Source organism: Phoenix dactylifera, chromosome 15 (assembly GCF_009389715.1).
Source record: "Phoenix dactylifera cultivar Barhee BC4 chromosome 15, palm_55x_up_171113_PBpolish2nd_filt_p, whole genome shotgun sequence".
NCBI classification, from domain to species: Eukaryota; Viridiplantae; Streptophyta; class Magnoliopsida; order Arecales; family Arecaceae; genus Phoenix; species Phoenix dactylifera.
Window position 1 is genome coordinate 5,618,640 of NC_052406.1, and position 23,336 is coordinate 5,641,975.

At 40.1% G+C, this 23,336-nt stretch overlaps 2 protein-coding genes across 2 annotated transcripts; one reads left to right on the top strand and one right to left on the bottom strand.

Annotated features, from left to right (window-relative positions):
• Positions 1 to 4,809: 4,809 nt before the first annotated feature.
• On the bottom strand, positions 4,810 to 6,492 carry LOC103695442 (AT-hook motif nuclear-localized protein 28-like). Its single transcript, XM_008776775.4, has one exon. The coding sequence runs from the start codon at positions 5,959 to 5,961 to the stop codon at positions 5,008 to 5,010; it is 954 nt and encodes a 317-aa protein (XP_008774997.2). The 5' UTR covers positions 5,962 to 6,492; the 3' UTR covers positions 4,810 to 5,007.
• Positions 6,493 to 16,505: 10,013 nt separating this feature from the next.
• LOC103695443 (universal stress protein PHOS34) lies at positions 16,506 to 22,548 on the top strand. The gene is made up of 4 exons (XM_008776776.2): positions 16,506 to 16,848; positions 16,952 to 17,055; positions 17,158 to 17,276; positions 22,233 to 22,548. The coding sequence occupies exons 1-4, from the start codon at positions 16,617 to 16,619 to the stop codon at positions 22,309 to 22,311; spliced, it is 534 nt and encodes a 177-aa protein (XP_008774998.2). The 5' UTR covers positions 16,506 to 16,616; the 3' UTR covers positions 22,312 to 22,548.
• Positions 22,549 to 23,336: the final 788 nt, after the last annotated feature.

Below are 23,336 nucleotides of genomic sequence, written 5' to 3' on the forward strand. Positions count from 1 at the left end.
TTTAAAAGAAGTCTACATCAACTCTGCAAAGAAAGAAACACTACCACCAGAGCGTTGAAAATCGGATTCCCATCCAACCTCAAAGCAACCAATAGTACTGCTAAACGAAGTGTAAGATTGCGTGTGGAAAAAATTAAAACACTTGGGCTGGAGGAACGTGTACTCAAATAAGAGAAGAAACCATTGCGAAACTCAAGGAGCTTGAGATCGTTCATTGTGGAGCCAAATCCGCATTAGTGTCAGCATTATGGCTTCTCTCCAAATGAAACCAGAAGCTCCAGTTTTGGTGAACATTTTGTGGATGCATGGAGCTTATTTTGTCCCGCATTATCATTTCGCAAACTCTACTGAGAAATCTTCTTAAAGGAATTCTATCATCACTGTGTTTAGTACCATGGGCAGGTGTAAAAGTTTTGATGGGAAAAAAAACACTCTCTCTTCAGCATGTTTCCGCTCTATTCGGTTTGCTCAATCTGCAAAAGATTGCTATGTACCAATCCTTGTTTCTGGAAAACACTTTGGTTGGTTCCTTCTGTGAGTAATAATGCAAATACTTCTTGGAATGTGAGGGGAATGATTTTTCTACGAGACAAAATGAAATCACAAATGATATTGTTGCTTCAGTATGCGGAAAAGCCTTCAATTGTTGGATTCAGCCGATGCAATAGGATCTACATGAGGGATTTCAACTTGCTGAGACTCCAGTGAAACTATTGCAACCTGTTTCTGCAAAGGAATGTAGTATACACCATTGTAGCGAGAGCCTTGGCAAATCCCGCTGGGTTCCTGACAAACATTTATGGGCCCAATGAATCTCATCAAAGGAAGGATTTTCTAAACAAGTTGGCTTGGATCAGATCAACATGGAAGGGACCGTGGCTAATAGTTGAACACTTTCGACCTTATCCGCTACTCTTCTGAAAGAAAAGGAGTTTCCAACAATCATAGAGCTTCAGCACCTTTAAGTGACTTCATTAATAATCATTCTCTGGTGGAGATCAAGGTGAATCATCGTTGCTATACCTGGTCAACCCACAGGGAGGATCCAACCGTGGCAAGAATCTATCGATGTCTGTCTCCCTTGGAATGGATAACTGGATATCCACTATCTCTCCTTGCCTCTCTTTCGTTTTGAGCATTTTTGGATCACTATAGAAGGCTTTGAAGATTTAGTCACATCATGGTGGAAGGCAGCCCCTTCGAGCACTGACACAGCCTCAAATATTATTCTCAAACGCCGATTCCTAAATCCAAGCTAAAATAATGGAATAGAGAAAAAGAATGGCAACATCATTCGAAGAAAGAACAACATACCAAGGTAACGGAGTAGAATAAAATACCAAAATAAGATATTCAGTTGGTTAATCTACCAAAATAAAATCCTAACAGCAAACAACCTAAGGAAAAGAAATATTCGAGTTCAACCATTCTGCTCCTTATGTGGCACAGAAGAAGAAGAAGAAACACGCGATCATCTCTCTCTAACGTGCAATTATTCCAAGCAAATCCGGCAGAAAGTCACGCAAATAACGGAGATTCTAAACAAGATCAAAGATGAAGGATGAGTTTCAGTCCTGCCTCCCAATCGTGTGTACTGATAATTAAGTAGCAAATATACTCATCCTGGTGCAACTTTGAAGGAGCTTTTTCTTGAAGCAGAACTCACAGTCGCACTATTGATTGCAAATACAAACAGAAGGTCTGACCTTCTTTTCCAATAAAATAATGGGTGCCTAGTCCTCCCTTTTAATCAAAAAAAAAGGGAAAAGAAATAGACATATGCCTACAAGATGATAGATAGGGTTGCAGGAATTATTTTTCGACGTTGTTCCTTTCTTTTGGCAATCTTTTTTTCCGATAGATTACACATTACCATGATAATTAGTTTTAACAAAGGTTGCAGCATTACCACCTCATTGATAGGATGGCTGTGGTGCTCCATAAAGGCATTATAAATTATATTTGTAAAAAAAAAGGAAACGAATAAACCTGTGGATTTATAAACCATAAAAAGCGCTTCCTCGAATGATCCCACTCCTTCCCATTTGGACAAGGGGGCGGGATTCGAGGTTCTTGGACTGACAAAAGATACGAAGTTCATAATGAAATAACTTTATCATCACGCCAATACTCATCCTCAAAATTTGAGCTGCCATTCAGTCAATAAAAACCAATAAATAATTTTTTTTAAAATTTCTTGGTCTAGACCCCCCCGTGTTTCCGGCAATTATATAGAATTGGAACATCTCATGGGCATGCAAGTGATGGATGCCGGTGGAGGCATAAAGTTTTAGATGGTTTTGCTCGTAAATATTAAGTTTATCATAAGTTGGTGTAAAGATAAGAACTACGAGGGATGGTCTTGAGTTCTTGAATGAAGCATGATTTCATGTTAAAATTTTTGAGAATAATTGGAAAGTTTTAGTGGATTTCTGGAAGTAAAAAAAAAAAAAACTGTGCTGATTTGATTTTTCCAAGAATAACTTGTCTGATCTGGGTAGCATATACAATTTGTCAATGATGCTGCACATGGTTCTAAAGGAAAAAATACTCTACAACTGGAAGGCCATTTTACAGTAGCTCTTCATGAGTGATGGACTGCATACCTTACAATGGGACCCATTCTTCTTCTTCTTCTTCTTCTTTTTGACCCCTTCTTCAAATCCAAAACATGAAAGCATGTAATCTCCATAAGAGACATAATTATTCTATCACTAGAGATCTAGTCCCACAGCAACTCCAAGGCCTTCCGAAGAAAAAGAGAGCAACATTCTATTATTCTCTGGTCCTTGGATCAAACTTAACATCCCATAATTTCCATCCCCCCAGATGTCGGGGTAGAGGGATCCTAACGCGGATCCCAAGCCTCCAAATCCAACAAGATCACATAAAAAAAGCAAGCCATATTATGAACATAATCATATAGAGAAGAAAATATGAAGTAGGCTTCCTATTTCATCGTATATCCCCTAAGGCTCATCTTAAAAAAGAAATCCAAAAGGTTAGAGACTTCTCCTACTAACGGAGCCATGATTCTCATGATTTAAAAAAAATAAAGAAGGAAAGAAAATCACATGTGGCTTTCTCTTTCTTTCTCATCAAGCTCTCCATCCATCTTCCTAGTCAAGCCATCTCTCCCGTTCATGAGGTGTTTCTACGTTTTTTTGAGTCTCTTTCTCCTCCTCCAAATTCCTCTCTTTTTTCCAAGATCTTTTAACTTAAAAATTTATGAAATCTAAAGAATGGTATGTATATAATTTCTTATGTTAGACAAAATTAAAAAGCTATATATATACTATGTATGCGTACAAATAAATATCATATTTTAAAAATTATGTATTGATTTACCTAGAGCTACGTATTGATTTGCTAAATGATTGTGTATCACTTGACTATATAGTGTGTACCGATAAGCGCATGTCCTAGAAACTATGTATCAATTTTTTTAGAGGTATTGGATCACTACTGAGTATATATAAAAGAAGTTTGTATTATGTATCGGTAAGAACATATCCTAGAGATGCGCACTAATTTGCTAAATGATTGTGTATTATCTGACTATATAGTGTGTACCGGTAAACGCATATTCTAGAAACTATGTATTAATTTTTTTAGAGGTGTATTGAATCACTATTTAGTATATATAAAAGAAGTTTGTAGTATGTATCAAGAAGTTGATGAGAATGTATCATCTGATCATGGAGTATATATTAGTGAATATAGTGTTCTGAAAATTATATATCAATTTATTTAAAAATGTGTACGAGGTTGCTAGATGACTAATTTATTATATGTATATTATTTGATCATATACCGTAAAAACTATGCATTGATTTATGTAAAAATATGTATTGATTTGTTGGATAATTAAATTGCTTAGGGTATATTATTTGACCATATGATATATATCAGTAAAATATATATTCTAAAAATAAGAAAAAAATGCCATACATGATTTTTTATTATTATTATTTTTATAGTTATGAGATTGACAACTTTATTAGGACATGAAATTTTTTACTTTTGAGCTTGGTTGCTGCAAAGAAAGATGGCAAAATCGAAAATCAGTTCGAATATTTTCTTCTAAGGTACCCGCCCGCCCGGGTACAGGAAGCCAAAGCATAAAAGCCAGTCATGCCGCTGCCACTCGCAGGCATAAAAGCCGCAAAAGAAACGCCCTCCAAACCATTAACTCTGTAGCACCGCCCAGACCCAGGATCTCATGAAAGGCAGGAGGAAAGGAAGAGAGAGATTGCCAGTTCACTTCAAAGCTTTTCCTTTCCTCAGAGGATACGATCAGATCAATAGCGAAGAAAGTAAGCTGTGTAATCCTGTTGCCTTGCTCCCTCTTTGACGTTACTTCCAAGACACAGAGCAGAGACCAAAGCAGCAATCCTTGGAACCCCCTTCTTCTTCTTCTAAACTCCCACCCAGCATAAACCCACAAACCCCTCTCCAAATCAAAAGTGAGCTTCTTTGCTTCTTTTTCACCTCTGCCAAAGCTAAGCGTACGATTGTCGCAGAAGAGAGAGCGATGGAGACCAGAGAAAAAGAGAGAAGAGAGAGTAAGTAGGAGCTCGCGTGAGCATCTCTCTGCTGTACATCTCTGCCACCCCACTCTGAAGCACAAACCCTAGCCGTTCATCTCCTTCACCCCACCATTACTTTTCCACACACACACACACACACACACACACTCTCTCTCTCGCCCCCATGTAATCTTCGACGCCAAAGGCAGAAAAGAAATAAGAAGAACACCATATTGTCGCTGAAAATACCAACAGAGTCCATGCAACCAACCAAAAAACATTAGAGGATGTAAAGCTGAAGTCTTTGTTTCAAGTCGTAACACAATGCCTACAGTGTAACTACAACATACCCAAACAACAAGCTAAAAGACCATTACACTACGATCTTATCTCAAAGAGTTTAAAATTTAGAAAGAAAGAAAAGAAAATATTACATTAAAAAAAAAAGATGAGAGAGATAGAGAGAGAGCTGGTGGAATTAGTAAGGCGGTGGAGGCGGTGGGCGGGCGGTGGGAGCCCAGATGACCTCCGAAGGGAGGTGGGAGCTGTAGAGGGACATCCCGCACGACTCCGCGGCCGGAACCATGGCGTGGGACGCCGCCGGGGGAGCGTGGGGGCGCCGCTGGAGGGGGTGCTCTTGATGCACGTGCCGCTCGTGCTCCTCCACTTCGCCGCTTCCGCCGCCGCCGCCTCCGCCGGTGACGGAGACCGAGACCGAAACGTCGTCCTCAACCGGCAGCCGATGGAAGGTCGGGTTGGAAAACGCCGCCGCCACTACCACCACGGTTCCCGCCGCCACGAGCGGCCCCGCCACCGTCCCCCCGACGATCTGCCCCTGCGGCCCCGCCAGCGAGATGGACACACTCGCGGCGGCGGACGCCGGGGACAGCGCCGCCATCGCCGGGGGGAGGAATGTAGCGGAGATGGACAGGATCTCAAGCCGGCCATGGAACCCGATGGTCGCCCCAACCGGCAGCACCGCCCCGTGCGGCGGCGGCACGGGGAGGGAGGGCTGGCGGAGGGCGACGTTGGCGACCGCGCCCGTGCCCGCGAGGACGCAGATCCCGAGGTTCCGGCGCCGGGCGAACCGGGCAAGCGAGTCCACCACGTCGTGGCCGCTGGGGATCTCGAGCACGTGCGGCCGCATCGCCGCCGACGACTCCGCCTCCCGGGTGATGACCACCGGCGGCTTCGGCTTGTTCTTGGACCCCGGCGGCCGGCCCCGCGGCCGCTTCACCACCTCGATACTCGCCCCATCTCCGCCGGCGGCGGCGGCGGCGACCACCAGAGCCTTCTCCCTGTTCTCCTCCATTTTCTGTCTCTTGGACTCCCCGCTACTCTTGCTGTCGACCTCATCGGAAACGCATTCCCTCTTCTGCCGCTGCAGCTGGCTCTGATTCTGCTGCTGGAAACTCGAACTGATATCTTTCATCCCAGAACCGGTATCCGAGGCTATGGATTTCAGAAATAATAAATAAAAAAAACACAAGGACGAGAACCAAGTGACCTTAGATTTGCTATTACGGAATTGGCTGGGGCTTTTATATATTATATAAACAAAGAGAACAGAAAGTTTGTTCGTAGTTGAACTTCGAAAGCAAGCAAGCACTAGCAATGAAAGAGAGGGCGGTTTTGATTAATGGAGGGAGGGTGGGGTCCAGAATCTAGATGTTGGGCTGGAGATGATTTGGATATATCTATATATAGAGAGAGATAGATACATGGAGAGAGGAGAAGAGATGGTGAGATTAGGGAAGGGGCAGGAGAGGGGAGGATTGGAGAAAGGAATTGGGAAGGAGAAGGGGAAGGGGTTGGTGGCTGGCGATATTTTATTTTATTTTTTTCCCTGCTTCACCGCCTTTCTTTTTTGTGGTCTTTGGAGTTGGGGGAGATGGGAACGGGGTTCTCTTAGCCCGACCGGGAGGAAGGGCGAAAGCGACCGTAGATGGGCTCTCCTTTCCGTCTTTTTTTCGCTCGCTCTCTCTCTCTCTCTCTCTCTCTCTCTCTATCCCTTTCTCCCTCTCTCAGCTTTATCTATTAAGCTGGCTGGCAATCGCCCGCATCCTTTGACGCCAAGAAAAAGGAGCGATGGCGCTCGTGGGCGTCTCGATGGTTCCGAGCCCCCTCGAGATTGGCGCCAGGCGCCTTCGTGGAAATGGACCGGGATGTGGGGGTTCGCTGGACCGGCGTGTCGCGAGCCGTATGATCGGCCGTGCATGGACGGTCGTGAGTCGGATAACGGTCAGATTGGCGTGGGGAGATCGTGCCGTTCTTGTTTGGCTTTCAGAAAAGAGAGGCCGAGTGTCGGAGGGTGGCGTGTTCGGTTTGGATAAGAGACGGAGATGGCTGGACCCCAGGGCTTTCAAATTGATTGCTGGACGCGGATGTTCGCACGTGTCACTTGTTCGAATGGCTTCTAAGGTGTATTTATGCGGATTTTCGCACGTGTCTCTTGTTCAAATGGCACTATCCCATTCGCTCCACGACGCCTATCAAACGTTGAATGGGTGCAATAGGTCGGATCGAGTAGAATCTTGAATGATTCCGACCAAATTTGATTTCTTATTCGGATCCTAATTTTAGATCCAGATCCGATCCATTTGAAGATCGGATCGGATCAGGTCAGATCTACAGCTATAATTTTTTGGCCCAACGAATCATTTGGTCAGATCAACTCCATGTATGACGTAGATCCGACCAAAAAAATCGGATCCGGGAATCCAATTTGAGCAAGCTTTGCACAGCAATATGGGCTTCCTTCTAGACTTGTCTGAAAGGGAAAAAATAAGGGTTTCTATAATCTTGAGTAGAGAAACGGATATTTGAGTAAAGTTGACAATGGTGTTGAGCTTATCCTAGATGGTCAAATAATAACATGAATTAACTTGTTTTAAGCAGAGATTGAATAGGTAATTAATGGTTGATTTTTTGTGAAGTACTAGCAATGGTAGTACATCTTAAAGTCATATGCTCCACTACTTGTTGATCCTTAGAACCAGTGCAAAGATAATTTGAACGGTTCCATCTAGCAAAGGAAAATGTATTCTAACAGTTCTATACATGCAAAATGGCAAGTTGGAATACATACGTGCTGATGAGAGAAAAAGGTGCTTTGTTTTGCCTCTAACATTAAGATTTCAATATGACGAGGGATCAAAATAAAATAAATAGAAAGGAAAGCGCCAAAAAGACAAACTGGATTAAAAGAAAGAAACAAATCAACTTCATGCAATTTGAATTGATCGAATCTTGACACATCTAGTATTATGATTGAGAAAATCAATAGAAATTCTAGAGTAGGTTGGACCTCCACTCTATATAAGAAATTTAAATTTAAAATAGAGGGTCAAGAGAGTCCATTAATTATGTGTGAAAACCAATATAGAAACCATTTTAGCTGTTGTCAAGGTTCAGATTTCTCAAATAAACCATTAATTCTTCTGTCCAACTATCAAGCATAAGAATTTGACTACATCTTGGTCAATATAACATTATCAACCATTTATTATAATTGATCGACAAATGAAAATTTTGAGCACAAACCATGCAACATTATCAAGGTGTAATGGTTACAAAGAAAATAACAAATCAAGTGGAGGAGGCAGAAGAATGAACGCTACATGAGAACAACCATAAGAATAGCAAGATTTTCGAGAAAAACCTTCTTAAAGCGGAAAAAAATATGAGACAGTTTCAAGTGAAAATCCTCTAACATACATTTGACTCCTCATTTTATTAATATTTCTAAATTGCACCTTCTTGAAAAATTATCTGTGCTTTTTGAGGGCCATAGATTGCCTTCCCTTGCAATTTTTTTTCTTTTTCTTTTTCTTTTTTGGTTCTTATGAAGAGGAGTCTTGAGAGCTCACTTTCTCTCCACAATACGTGAGTAGCATATGCAAAAGTATAGTTGCTTTATATTTGAATTACTACAAGTATTTGGCAAATAGATTTACATATACAAATTCCTCACCACAAAAAAATAAGACTCAATTTGCTTTGAATAAACATCACAAAATACAATTTTATAAAAAATTGGTTGGTTTTATTTCAGTCTATGTCATTCATAAGATAGATACTAATAATTGGAATTATTTGTGTTTTTCAGGAAACCTTATTTTGGATTAAGGGCTTTTAGATTATGTATTTTTAAAACTTTTTGTCTCTTTTCTTCTTGTTTGTTACAATTAAGAATGTTCTTGGACAACCATATTAATACAAAAAAAAATGTTGTGAGAAATTAGAGATATGTGGAATTTCATCTTAGCAAATAAAAATTACAACACCAGTGCATGTTCAAATAATAAGATAACTTGGAAGAATAAAATGCTTCTGTAAACTATGAGTAGATTCTCCAAACAACAAGATTTATCTATTTGAATGAATATTTTGGTTCAGTTATCATTTTCTCTGTTGATATGACATATGTAAGATTGCACAAATATTCTGCATGAAATTTTCTTCACTAAACCTGCTTGTTATTTTTTCCCTTGTATTTAAGACAAGTGAATTGAAAGCCGCCAAAGTATGATGTGGAGCCTTAAAACTACAGATTTTATTAAGCATTTTGAGTATATCTTAAGTTTACAAACTTTAGAGAGGTAAAAAAGAACTTTTTTTCTTCTGAGTGAAGCAAATAGAGCATAGCGCAACGAGCAAAATGAGCGAAGCGGAGGGAAAAAGGTCCCCTTGGTGCCGAACATATTTTTTGGGGGGGCAAATAACTAGTTAGCCGGGGGTGCATCCTCTGTGGGCTGAACTAATTTAATTATTGTAAGATATCTGTTCAAGTCCAAATCGATTTACTCTATTATATATATATATATATATCTATATCTATATATATATATATATATATGTTAATCTTAAAAAAAATACAATAGAGTGTTTTAGGGATGAGGTGCTTTGGGAGCTACAATATAAGGGGAAATCTTGTACTCTATGATCTCTATTTTTGTTTAGTAAAATTTTTGCATCATTTCTATAGGTTGAACTATATATTGTGTGTTCTTGTTATTCTTTTTTTTTTTTTTTTTTTTTTGCTTATTTCATTATTTTCTCTGCCTGTTACAACAAAGCAAGATATTTCTTCAAACATCAATTCATCACTATCCCACTAAACAAAACTAAGAAGCCAAGTACGAGCACACAATCTGAGTGCCATCAAAAATCATGTCAATAAAGATAGGCGTGTATATTAATTAGTGGTACGAAATGATTACAGCCCCACCAACATTTCCAAAAGATTGCTTGCTTGCAGAGGACAAACTTGTGCCTCCCTCCCACCCCATTTTGCTTTGTTATAGGCCCATTTCAGGGGAAGCACGAAGTTTGGTACCGACCTACCCTCTCCGAGTGATAAGCCCTACCAACCGCTCCCAATCTATTTCTTCTACGTTACATTGGAGACTTGGATCCCAAATGGACCCAATATGGCATCCAGACCACTTTAGGATCAGCTGGGGTCCTCCAGCTCACCATCTCAGAGTGGTGTTGTAGGAGCCATGAGTTCAGACATTGGTGCAACGAAATAGTGGTGTTAGTGTTCTGGCATTTAGTTACTCTTTGTTTTGATACATGGTTTTTCATTGAGAACACATGGCTTCATAAATTCGCACGTTTCGAATTTGGAACCATTTGGTTGGAAGTAAGGCCCAGTTCCACTGAGCCACCACCTTAGTAGCTTTCGGCCTTTTTCACCTTCAAAATTTTCATGCAAGGAAATTCTGTTTTAGAGTTTTAATTCTTCTCTTCTTCCCCTATGCGTGCATGTTCATAACTATGAATTTTAGAGGCTATAAATTCTTAACATGAAATAAGTTAAATTATCAGCACAAATAAGCTTCACTAGGCCAAGAAAAAGGATCTAGTGCTAGGGTTGGCTAGCTTCGAGCCCAAAAATATGATCAGCTCTAGAAGGGGACATTTCTACCATATTATTTAAAAAGAAGATAACCTTGTAGCTAATATCTACTAACCAACGCCACATTAGCCATAATGAAGAACTTAAAAAGTTTTAATTATCATAAAGAAGTTAATATCTTGATTAGTATGTTTCTCTCTCTCAAAAAAAAAAGGTCTAATACAGGAGATTCACATGGGGCCAAATGTCTCCATCTACTATGCAATGGATGCTAATAGATTTTGCCTCGACAGACAGTATCCTTCGTCATGCATTTTTTCTTTTGACTAAGAAAAGTTTCAACTTCAATCTATATTACAAAGGATTTCTACGCGATGCTTTTGCATTCGGCTGCAAAATGCCTATTTATACCGTCAGGCAAACAAATTCCTTTGTAATTTTCTTCCAAATGTACATCATCATGAAATGTTTTTTTTTTTTTTTGGAACTCTCTTGATACCAAGGATCCGTCTGGTTCATTAAAAAAAAATTTCTCAGCAAAATATTTTTTTTAAAAAAATTCTAAAATATGATATCTGAAAAAATAATTTTACCATATTTAATTGATCATAAGAAAGTGGCATATTTTAGAGTGAATTATATTTGATTGAACATCTACTCTTCTAAAAAATTATATAAAATACCTATTATACCCATAATTAAAAAAAACTCTTTATTTATGAATTTTGATGGCCTGAGAATACTTTTGAAAAGAAAAAAGGACTTTAATTTCCAAGCGATAGAAAAGTAGGTTTTCTATGTCCTCCATATAATTTTTTTTCTATAAAACATTGGAATCTTATTTCCATTTGGATACTACCTTCTCATCTCTCTTCTTTCATAGGCCATACTTTCTTCCCTTCTGTTTCCACGAACCAAACAAGTCCTGAAAAGAAAAACTAGAAGAGAAGATACCTCAGGTATAAAACCAAGGTGATCAGTCTAGATGAAACTATCTGTTATATGGAAATTGAGTGCCCCATTCAACCACCCATTCCTCTAATAAAAATATCAGAAGTTGACTCTGGAGGAGAAATACTAATATCCTGTAACCCCGAAGGTAAGAACACAAAATAATGGAAGATTCCTTCTCTTTCATGTGAAGAGTTCACTCCAACAGGTCAATCTAGACGTAAAATAGAAGCCCAACTATGAGGGGTATTCTGGTAGCGACAGCCAATGCTGACTGATGGGAGATGTTTGTGGTGGCTTTGGCCCAAATGCGAAGTCACAGCACTGAGCAAGTTTACCAGTCGCCAGCTTGACATCAATGAGGCGTTCTAGGTCTTTGTTTGATGAGGACAAGTGCACCACTTGGCCTTCATAAATCCAGCCTCAGTGGGACATTTTAGTCGTGAGCACACGACAGCCAGATTTGACAAACATATGTGGTTACAAGATCCAATTAAATTGCTGCTCGCCTTTGACTGCTCAAATAAAACAAATTATAAGCTCCAAATTGGAATTCATCTCTCCTTGTCATACAATCAACAGCGTTCCCGCTTTACTCAAAACAGAACCAAAATTTCCTGCTATATTTAGATAGTCCAGAAACGAGTCTAGCCACGAAATGTGTTTTGAATCCTCCTTTTTTTATTTTACTTTTTTTTTTCCGCTTTGACGGGTCTTCATACAATTCATGTGCCAATACACCTGATAAAATCAAAAAACACAAGCTCGCGGAGTGCCTGTGGCAGCTCCCCCTCTTCTGAACATAAGTGTACCCTGAGTGATGGGCCGCGTAGGCTGCCACCCAGTCAGCCGCCCCGTTGGCTTCTCTAGATACATGCTTGGCCTCGAAAGCCACCCCATCCCTCATCATCATCCCTATGTCCCGGATAAGGGGGTTGTCTGTGCTCTCTCCACTCGCCCCTCCCCCGAATCCACCCGATAACCATGGCCGAATCGCCTTCCAGGATGATCGAACTAGCCTGCAGTACCTGCCGCGCATGTCGAAGACCTGCCCAGGCAGCTCGCAATTCCGCCCCCAGAACCGACATGTCAAACAACTGGCAGTCGCCCGCTGCCACCACCCTGTAGTGCAGGCCCCGTGTAACAAAGCTCATACCGCCCCGTGTACCTCCATCCAGCACCGACTCATCGAAGCTGACCTTAAGGAAACTCGGAGGTGGGGGCTCCCAGGTAAAAAAATACCGTCTGAGAAGCGGCTTGAGCAGAAAGGAAACCCCGGGTGTTCCAAGTTATCAAAGATCTATATAAAGAGAGGGTGGGTCTGAACTCCATCGCCTGTACTCGAGCGGACTCCGCAACAAACTTCGGCGACATCCTACGCTCGCCGAAGGTACGAGCGTTCCTTGCCAACCAGATTTGATGCACTGTGCAAGTCGCTCTGATGGCCTCTAACATGTTTGCAAACTGGCCAACTATTGTCGTATCACCTGTAGAAACTGTGGCCTCTCATGCCAAGCCTCCTGCGGGATCCCTGTCCACTGCCATGTCGACCTCGCCCATGTACACTGGAATAGCACATGGTTTACCGACTTTTCTGCACCGCATGTCCCGCACTCTGTGGGAATTCCCAAGCCACGCCTGCTCAGTACTACTTTCGTCGGAAGACGATCCCACATCACCTTTTATAAGAAGAGTGTTGCCCTCGGGTGAAGCTCGGACCTCCAGATCCAAGTACAATCCGGCCCCCGCTCGTGCTCCCGCTGGATAACACGAGAGAGGTCTCCCATTCTAACACTGGCCCTGCACGAGGTACCCCAAATCCTGACATCTAGCCCCACATCCTGATACTGGAAAGGACCGGATCCTCTCAGCAAGGTGTACCCCAAACAACTGTCGTAGTCTGGCCTCGTCCCATTCTACCCTCCATGGTGCTAGGAGGTCGCATACCCGTAGCCCCTCTGCTGCCTCATTATCAACCATGGTCGACCAGCACCTTAGGGGAAGAATATCCACCCACGGATCACCAGTTACATCGATGCTCCATCCATCGCCTATCAGCCACTTATTGTTTGTCGACGCAGTCGGCAAGTACCTTTCGATCTCGCTCCACATGAAGGAGACTCTACGACCACTTCGTGCCACCTCTGAGCCCCCTCGACTATATCTGGCTGCCATCACCCGACTTTAGAGCCCGTGTGGCTCCAATAAGAACTGAACTGTGTGTCGAGCAATGAAAGCCTTGCGCCTCTCCAGGAGGGACTGCACTCCTAGACCGCCCTCGCTGGTGGGAAGGCAAACCTGCTCCCAGGCCACCAGATGCACCCGATGGCCTCCATCGTGTGACCCCCACAAGAAACTCTAGAGAAGTTGCTCGATCCTCAATAGAGTCGTCTTCGGTACCACAGTGTTGGCTATGTGATATACCGGTATGGACCCCAACACCGATCTGATCAGTGTTAATCTCTCCATCATGGATAGAGATGATGCCCTCTATCCCTCCAACCTACTCTGGACCTGCCGCACCAGACCCGAGCCTATAATGGGGACTCCAAGGTAGGTCAGCATCCCCTCCTGCTCTGGTATCTGCAGTATCGTCCAGATCTCCTGTCTGACTCTGCTCTCTCTGCTAGGGCTGAAATGAATGGCTGACTTCAAAAAGTTCATTCTCTGTCCGGACGCCGCGCAGTAACCCACCAGCACCTTGCGAAGGACCTGTGCATCAAAAACCCACACCCTAGCCAGAAGAAGACAATCGAGCTCAAACGAGCTCTTAGCGAGCCAAATCCAAGCTACTCGCGAGCGGCATGGTTCATTTACAACCCCAGGGCTGGAGCCCAGAGAAATGGGGGCTTGTACAGATTTATCGTTACATCCAAAATCACCTTCCTAGGTTACGAAATATAAAAGGGAGACAAAGAAACAAAATAGTAAAAAAAAATCTATCCATCCCCTTATTATTATTATTTTTTCATTTTCTTCCACCTGAACTAGATAATATTAGAGGCTATCTTATTTTTCTACAAGCCAAACGTATCAATAAAATGTCTGGGCTGTTCTTTCCTTAGAGGGTCTTCTCAGTAACACATTGGGCTCCACCACACCAGGGTTAAGCGGGTCAGTGTCTGTAGGCCTACATTCTTCTGTTAATTTTCCACGCTGCTTTCTTGGGTCAAGATGCAAAAAGAAAGGGCTCCCCTTGCCCTCTAAAAACGCCTCTCTTTGGAGGGCTTCCTATCCCCAACTCTCTCAATCTCCACCCAACCTGCTTCCCATTCTGAAGAACTAAGATTGATGCGGAATCACTGCTTGTCAGGGTACTCGAAGGAGAGTAATTTAAGCCATCCGAGTCTTCAGAGAATCTTACACGACTATTCAAACCAATCCGGTCTGACTCTTTAAATATATATTCAACAAAGTTTGCCGTTTCAATACTAGACTCCATACCGGTACCATACTAGCACAGTATCAGTATGATACAAATTTTTTTTGGTATATCGAATGTCGGTATGCCATCCATACCGAATATCGATACGGTACATTTCGTACCATTAGGTTCGCACTAGTACAGCATACCATGATATTCAGAGTACTCATCGGTACTGGTTGAGTCTGGCATGCTCCCAGAGCTCTCAGAACATTCAGATAAAACATGCACCAGGAATTGTATATAAAGGTCCACTGAGAACACAAGTGACACAAATAATTTTGTCTAGTCAATAGAAATACTTTTAGATGTAACTATAACGGAGTGTCAAAGCAGCAGGCAAAAAATGCAGTATTCATCATAACGGAACAAATTCAGTAATGCTCTATATGAATCAGCTCATTCTCTAAGTAATGAGTCAAAATCAAACTTGGTCTCGGTGGCTATGAGATTTCAGATACTATCCAAGAGACCAGCTCGCGTTCAAAATAGAAATCAAATGCGTAGTCGGCAGAGAGAGGACATAGGATTAGATAGAAGGAAACTAATTTAGGAGTCTCCACCGTATTTACTGCAACTTTTAAAATCAAAACTCATCTCCACCACTGACTCTAAATAGGTCAAATAAAACCCAGCCCATAATTATGTATCAGAAAAACCCATCCCATCATGCTTGGATCAAGTCAGATAGTCCATATGATGGAGTAAATTATTGTCCCTAGTATCGTATGTGAGTCTATTATAGGTTTTCATCTCAATTGATTTCTTAGACAAGCTTCATAACACTTATCCCCTCAAAAGGGTATACAGAAACTTTGATCCCTATTACATTGGAAAAATAAAATAATAAAATCGAGATATCTATCAATACAATATTTGTTTATAATAATCATTATCCTTTGTATTGTCTTTTTAATAACATATATTTAAACGAAATATTTTTATGAAGATTTCTTTTAAAATAGATTGTAAGGACTGAAAAAATATTTTTTATCAAATGAACAATGATTTAAAAATAGTGTCACATTTCTTTTATTGTTACTCATTTTTCTCAAATAACTGTTTCAATACAAAAATTTAGAATAGTAATTTTTGAGACAATATAAAAGCTTTTATATATGTTATAACAATTAATGATAGTTTTGCTGGGGTCATTAACAATACAATAACATCATTATGACATTATCGAAACCTTGCCTTAGATGAGATTACCGGAGATAATCCGAACTTATTATTTTAAATTGGTTATAAAACTAAAATTTTGTGAAAAAATAAAAATATATTCATTTTTTTGGTACAATAGCGGCTCACACATAACGGATGTGGATGCAACCAACAAAACCGAAAAAACAAAATACTATATAAAAATTTTGGTACGGATTTACTGTTTCATCCGACATATTCACCAGAGTGATAGAGCTGTAAAATATTTCAGGCGAGGGCAATTTAGCATTTTAGTCCCCTCGTTGAGCTTAAGCTAACTGTTTGACTAAGACCTACCGTCACTATCCTTAGATTACGTGAAAGATGCAAACTTGCCATCCATCAAGCTTAAATATATCGTATGCACGGTGCAGCCGCTATTAGTTTTTTATGAGCCTCGTTCAGCAAACGTGTACCTTATTATATCATCCTAAGAACCAACGGTCGTGATTGGCTATAGTACGGTGATTCCGTGCGCTCAAGGTTGGTAATTATTTCTCCACCAAATGAAATCACTACACATCTACGGTGAAACAAATGCGTCAATGATTGAGAGAGATATAGGAATGGCGTCAGGGCTCGTGACCTCTTCCTATCTCCGATCGCCCCTCCTCACATCCGTCTCCCTGCTTTCCCGGCCTTCGCCATGGCGACCGGCAACCTCGGCTGCGTGGTCGTCGCTGTCGACGGCAGCGAGGAGAGCATGAACGCCCTCCGATGGGCCCTCCAGAACCTCTCCCTCCGCCCCGCTGGCGGCGACCCTGCGGCCGCCGGCGAGGCCCAGGGCGAGCCCGGCACCTTCGTCGTTCTCCACGTCCAGTCCCCGCTTTCCATCGCCGCCGGCCTCAACCCCGGATCTATCCCCTTCGGCGGCCCCAGTACGAAATCCCCATCCCTTCCCCCCCATCTTGCTTCCGATTTCTTTACCCTGTTTTGTTTCGTTTTTAATCGGTTTTAATTTGATCGTTGCTTTGGTATTAGGTCATGTGCAGGTGCCGGCCTTCGCAGCGGCAATTGAGGCGCACCAGAGAAGGATTACCGAGGCGATTATGGATCATGCCCTGAAGATATGTGCTGAGAAAAATGTGAGATATTGTTGATTTAATTCTATGATAATCCGTTCGCTTTCTTTTATTTGTATTTCACGTTTAAAGTTGATTGGAATTGGGATATTTTGTTAAAAAAAGGCGAATGTGAAAACCCAAGTGGTGGTGGGTGATCCAAAGGAGATGATCTGCGATGTCACTTCCAATTTGCATGCAGATCTGCTTGTTATGGGATGCCGTGCTTATGGTCCGATCAAGAGGTGATTTAACTTTGATATTGGTTAATACTTTATAAGTATTTCTATAACTTTTTGAGTCACCGTGAAGTGGTATGAGAATTTGCTATCCAGTTCTGAATTGTATATAAAAATCAGCTGATAATATATTCGTTTCGTTAGTTTCTTTTTCCTGTTATTTTACTTTTATACTTAGAATTTTTGAAAATACAGGATTTGATTAAATTACATGAAGTTTTAAAGTTAAGGCAAAAATGTATCTCTCTGTTGTGCTTTGATTTATTGGTTTAAACTTTTTTTGTCAATGAAAGAACTTTTTTTAACAACTATGATCTTGTCCTAACATGATCAAACTCTGATATCAATATGCTCAGGTGAGGCAAATTATAAACTAAATGTTTGCTGAATTGAAACCAAGGATTCAAGTGCCGGTTTTTACCAACTGTTTCGTGTTATGTTGCGCTGGTGCCTGCATTGGGCATGCATGTGTGCCACGATACCCTGTGCATCCCAAGATATTAAATTGTGCCAGCCCGTACGGACTTGCGCTGGTTCAGTATGACTTGACATGTGTTGGTATTGAGAAAAAAGCCTTTTTTATTTTTCCCTTGATTTGGCAGGGTGCAGCATGTGTCAATCAACACCAGCACACCAGAAAATTTCATGTGCTGGCCAGGACATTCGCTGGCAGCAGCACTGGCACTTGAATCCTTGGCTTAAACAAAATAAGGATCATTATTCACTGGGAAAACAAAACATATGGATAGAAGAGCATGGAAGGAGATCTCAGATATGAGGTAAATGATTGAAGAATGGATTGGTTACAAAGAGCCAGCAGTGAGAATTTTCCATATGTTTCTCCTGTCAAGTTTTCTGTCAGCTCAAAAAGAAGTTTGATGGTGTGGCACTTAAGAAGCAATCAATGAGAGTGTTAGTTTTCTTCAAGATGAGGAGCTGACGCAGGCCAGTTAACTGGACAATATCAGTATGCCAACTGGATTGGCATGCAAGCAATTATTTAGAGTAGGATGTTTTGAAGTCAATGCAGGATTTCTTCATGAGTCAATATTTAGTTAAAGGACAGTTTAGATAGTTTAGGGTCCCCAGAAGTTTTTTCTTCTAATATTAGAATTCATATTAAATAATCCCATCATTTTATTTTATATTATGTTAACATTTCAAATAATGTATATTACTGCAATATATTTATGTTCTAACTGAAAAGATGGAGTTCTGTTGCATTGTCGATATTTAAGATTTGCTGTATTTTACACCATTGCTTCTGTTGCCGTAGACAACCATTTCTATGTTAACTGTATCATACATTGTATGTGGAAATGGCAACCTAACTCAATCGACACACCTGTCAAAGCATTAAGAGACATATTTAGGCTTCTAATTTTTGCTTACTTCCTTTGCTATTTATTAGATTATTTGAGCATGAGGGGGAGCAATATTTAGTACTGTGCATTGTCATGTTAATTAGAGTTTTCAGATATAGAACTCCTATGCTCAGGAGCATATCTTCAAGTCAATCATTGTAGGAGCAGTTATTTCGTGATGTATGATGAAAATTTCAGCCATATAATCTATATTATGTGACTTATGCGTAATTTTTATTTGATAATCCAGTAAACAATGTTTTGCACATCTGTCCAGTGTCAAAATGTCCTAATTTTAACACTTCAACATTGGAAATACTTAACATAAGATATACACACACATCCATGCATACATGCACGCATCCATATGCATTGCTTGCACTGTGTGTTTGGTAGGCATTTGCATTTCTGTTCTTCAGGTTGCCCAGTTGTTATTCCATGCCTTGTAATTTTGTTTCTTGTTTTTTGAAGTTAATTATCACGCTTAACAATCACAGCATGGTTGATTGTTATCAAGAAAAGTACATTTGCTTCAGGATCAGATGTTCTGATACCAACTAATGCAGCTCCCTAGTTCTGACGATGTAGAAGAAATTTTAATTGCATAATTGATTTCAGATCAGGTCTGGTCTAAATTTCCTCTCTTATAGACTGTGATAACTGCAAAAAAGGAGTAAGAGGAAATGTGAAAGAGAAGAAAGGAGATAACCAGGTAGAGAATTGAATAAAAGAAATTTGAGAAGGAGAGTTAAAGATGAAGCACTGAAGGATCAGAGAAAGAAGAAAACCCTAAATTCTTGGGATCTTTAACATGCAAGTGCCACTACTGTGCCAGTCAAGGTGCAGACTCAATTAATAACTGTACCGTAACAAAACAAAAGGCGAGAAAGGAGAACAAAAACAAAATCAGAACAAAATTGCGTCCTCAATGACCAGCCCTAGTCTTACTAGGAAAGAAGGGAACTGGGCAGGCGAAGAGGAGCTTATAGATGCCTAAGTCAGAAGGTGTATGCTTCTGTCTTCTCTTTCTTGTTCCTTCACTCCCAGTGGTCAACCCTTGTAAAGGACCTACAACTTATTTAAGCTGATGATATGACAATATAGCTTAAGTTGCCGCATAATTAACTAATCTAATAACTTATCTAAACCCTTTGTATTTAATATTAGATCTTCTAGTTTGTGCTGTGAAAAATAAAATAGCACTATAACTTAAGACTAAGGGCCTAATAAATGAAAATAACTCCACATTCATGATCTAGGTAAATCATGAATTTGAACACAAATTTTAATGAAGGTCATTTCATTTTCATTTTCAAACTTGTTCCTAGAACATAAGTTGTGGTTTCTTAAATGCTATATATTGGTGATGGGTATGTGTGATGCATGTTAGTGATGTGAAAGGGTGAGAGGCTGCGATGATGCATGATCATAATGGGTAAACCTATTGTGGTTCATTGAGAGAGAGAGAGAGAAAAAGACTTCTTCTCTCAATATAGAAATGGAGTAAAAAATAGCGGCCCATGCATGAAGCTCCTGCTATTGTGGGATCTAGGGAGTGTCAAATGTACACAGTTTTACCTCCGCAAGAGGAGAGGCTATTTTTGTGTTTTGAACCCACGACTTCTAAGTCACAATGGAGCAACCTTGCTATTATACCACGACTCACCCCTCTCAAAATAGATGTGGAGTATTATAATCATAAATGACACAGATGACAAGGATTTATAGAAAAAGTTACGGTTTAGCTTATTGAGAAAAAAGCCTTCATATATAGGAGGGTTGTAGGTGGCTTCATTTTCTCCAAGAGCAAGAAAAGGTTAGAAGTGGTGAATTGTGCTCTCATATAACAGATGTGAGTGGGGTTGTGATAAATTGTAAAAGAAAGGGTTTTTAATTATCTCCTTGTCAAACAGATTGAAAAGGGTAGTCAATTTCAATTTTTTATCATTCTTAATCATGATTTTGCTTCACTTCATGAAAGAACGAGCTCTTTCAAATACTCACAATGGCTTGTGGAAGCTCATATTAAACTCATGCCGATGGATTGATCCCTTTGTGCATGAAAAGCATCCTATAGTTGTCTCACCAAGATGCATTACTCTCTAGGTGGATATTTTGAAATTATTTCATAATTGTTACTTGCGATGATCATCTGGTTGTTTTTCTCCCTTTCTGAAATTTTATTCTATGAATGCAGTGATATGCAAGCTTAATAATGTTGCTTGAAAGTATAATAGTTCATTTTGCTGCATGCTTTTGTTTCCTATTTATAAACTTGATGCTTATACCACCTTTCTAGTGTAGTAATAGATGGTATAGCTTTCAGTGAGACCAGCTATGCTACTTTAATGAATCATTTGTTAAAGGAAATAAAGGCAAAACCTAGTAAGTAGTGAAAGGTTTTCTTTATCATCTTATTGTCTTATTGTTCTTGAAGTCACAGGTGAGGTGTCTTGTATAGCTCATGTGAGCGTTTGCTTTTCATTGCAGAGTGAATTTATTTGCTCAAAAGCATGCATATGATGCTTAAAGAGGCACTAAGTATAAGTTATCCAGCAAATATGATAGTAAGACATTGTTACTCATGAAGAAAAATGATAAATTAGAATGCAACATAGGTTTGTTGGATTTTGAAATAGTGAAGGCTGAAGAGTCAAAATTTTGCACTTATATATTATAGTATGCTCGAGGGTGAGCTTTAGTGCTGGTAGGGTTGCTCCATTGTGTCCTAGGCATCACAGGTTCGAAACACGGAAATAGTTTTCCCACATGTAGAGATAAGGCTGCGTAAATCTGGCCTTCCACAGACCCCACAGTGGCAGGAGCCTCGTGCATTGGGCTTTTTTTTTATCCTTTACTGTGTGCTACTAGTCTTTTCGGGCTTTAGCCTCATAATCAAAAGGACTTTTGAGTGATATGAGCTACTGGATTTGGCCAACACAACGTGGAGAAGGAGAAGAAACTCTTGGAAATGGTTAAAAAATCAAAATCGGAGAGGTTATCCTGAATATTTTTCTTTGGCAAATGAACTGGTGAATGCTCTAGTTAGTGGTGGTGGAGGATGCATATTAATTTAATATCAGTTTTACATAGTTTATAAAGCATTCGTTCCATTTCTTATAAATTATTTCTGGACAGAAATTTCATCCTAAAGAAATTAATAAAACTTTAAAAAAAAAAAGAAGGCCCATGGAAGGCCAGTGGGTTGAATACTTATTGATAGTTCTAATTTTCATCTCCAATAAAGGTGCTATTTATGCACGTGACGTTTCACTTAGTAGCATCCTGAAATGCACGTAGACTTAACTTGCCAATATAAGAATTTTACAGTAGATAGCTGGGAATCATTTTAACTTGCAGTATACGATGGAGCTATGATAGGAATTGTCCTGTCAATCAGATTGGTTCTCAGTTGGTTTTGCCTCGAGCTATTATCTTATAGTTTTAGCTTGCAAATGCTGTGTCGAAAGAGAACCATATAGGACACTTTTGCATGTTAGATATCTGCAAAATATAATGTAGTGTTCTGATTAAAAACAAAGTTTGTCTCCTCATATTCTGATCTACTAAGCATGTTATATCTCCCTTGTGATTGCAGGATGTTTCTGGGAAGTGTAAGCAACTTCTGTATCAATCATGTCAGCTGCCCAGTTGTTGTCATAAAGGGTACCTCTTAATGTGTTCAACTTTTCTTCTTTCGTATGCAAAGTTGTACTATTTTATCATGCTTATTGGATGGTTTTGATTGGTTTTGTATATGGGTATTGTGTCGAACCGTTGGGAGATACCAGGGACTTCATCCTATATTTGTTGTTACCTCATGAGGCCATTTGATTATATTGTTTGCGACTTATGATTGGACTGTGGAACCAGTAACTGAAATGAATAAAGTTTTGGACATTAGTAAGATAAAATAGTCGCGAAGTTGTTTATTTATCAAACTAAGGGCGTGGTAAACTTCAGCCCAAATGGTGTGGTGTGGGGAAACAAAGCTGAATGCGATGGAGTTCGAATTTTTCTTTTGTCCAAAACTTGCAAGATCCAAACTGTCTTGGGCAGCTGAGTCGGCCTGTCCACTTTAGCAAGATCTTTGGCTAGGCTAGTGCCACATCTTTGGCAATCATGACCCACATCCTCACATCTAATAGGTTTAAAGCACATTAGTGGTCGGAAGCTAACTTGTATTCGGTGGAAGTAGAGAGGTTGGACCGTTTTTTTTTTAGAGCTCGTTTGGTTCGCGGAAAAAGAAAGAGGAAAAGTATGGTCAACGGAAAAGTAATGAGATGTCTCTTATTTGGTTGGAGTTTTTAAAGGAGGGAGATAGAAAAGTTATATTCCCGTGGAAATATAATTCCTACGTTTTATGAAAAAATCTTTTCCATGAAAAACATAGGAAAGTTACTTTCCCGTGAGCCGGAAATCACTCCATTTTTATTTTTTTCCAAAAAAAGCCCTCCAACATTAAAGAGACATTAAAGACCTAATTTTTATTAAGGGTATAATAGAAATTACACATAATTTTTTTAGAAAAGAGGATGGTCAACCAAACATAAGTACTCTAAAAATCGGTCACTTTCCCATTGTCGATTCAACATGCCAAAAGTATTTTTTCAGGCATTCTTTTTTAGAAATCTGTTTTTCAAGAATCATATTTCTAAGAGAAAAAATGCTTTTCACGAACCAAACGAGCCTTTAGAGTCTA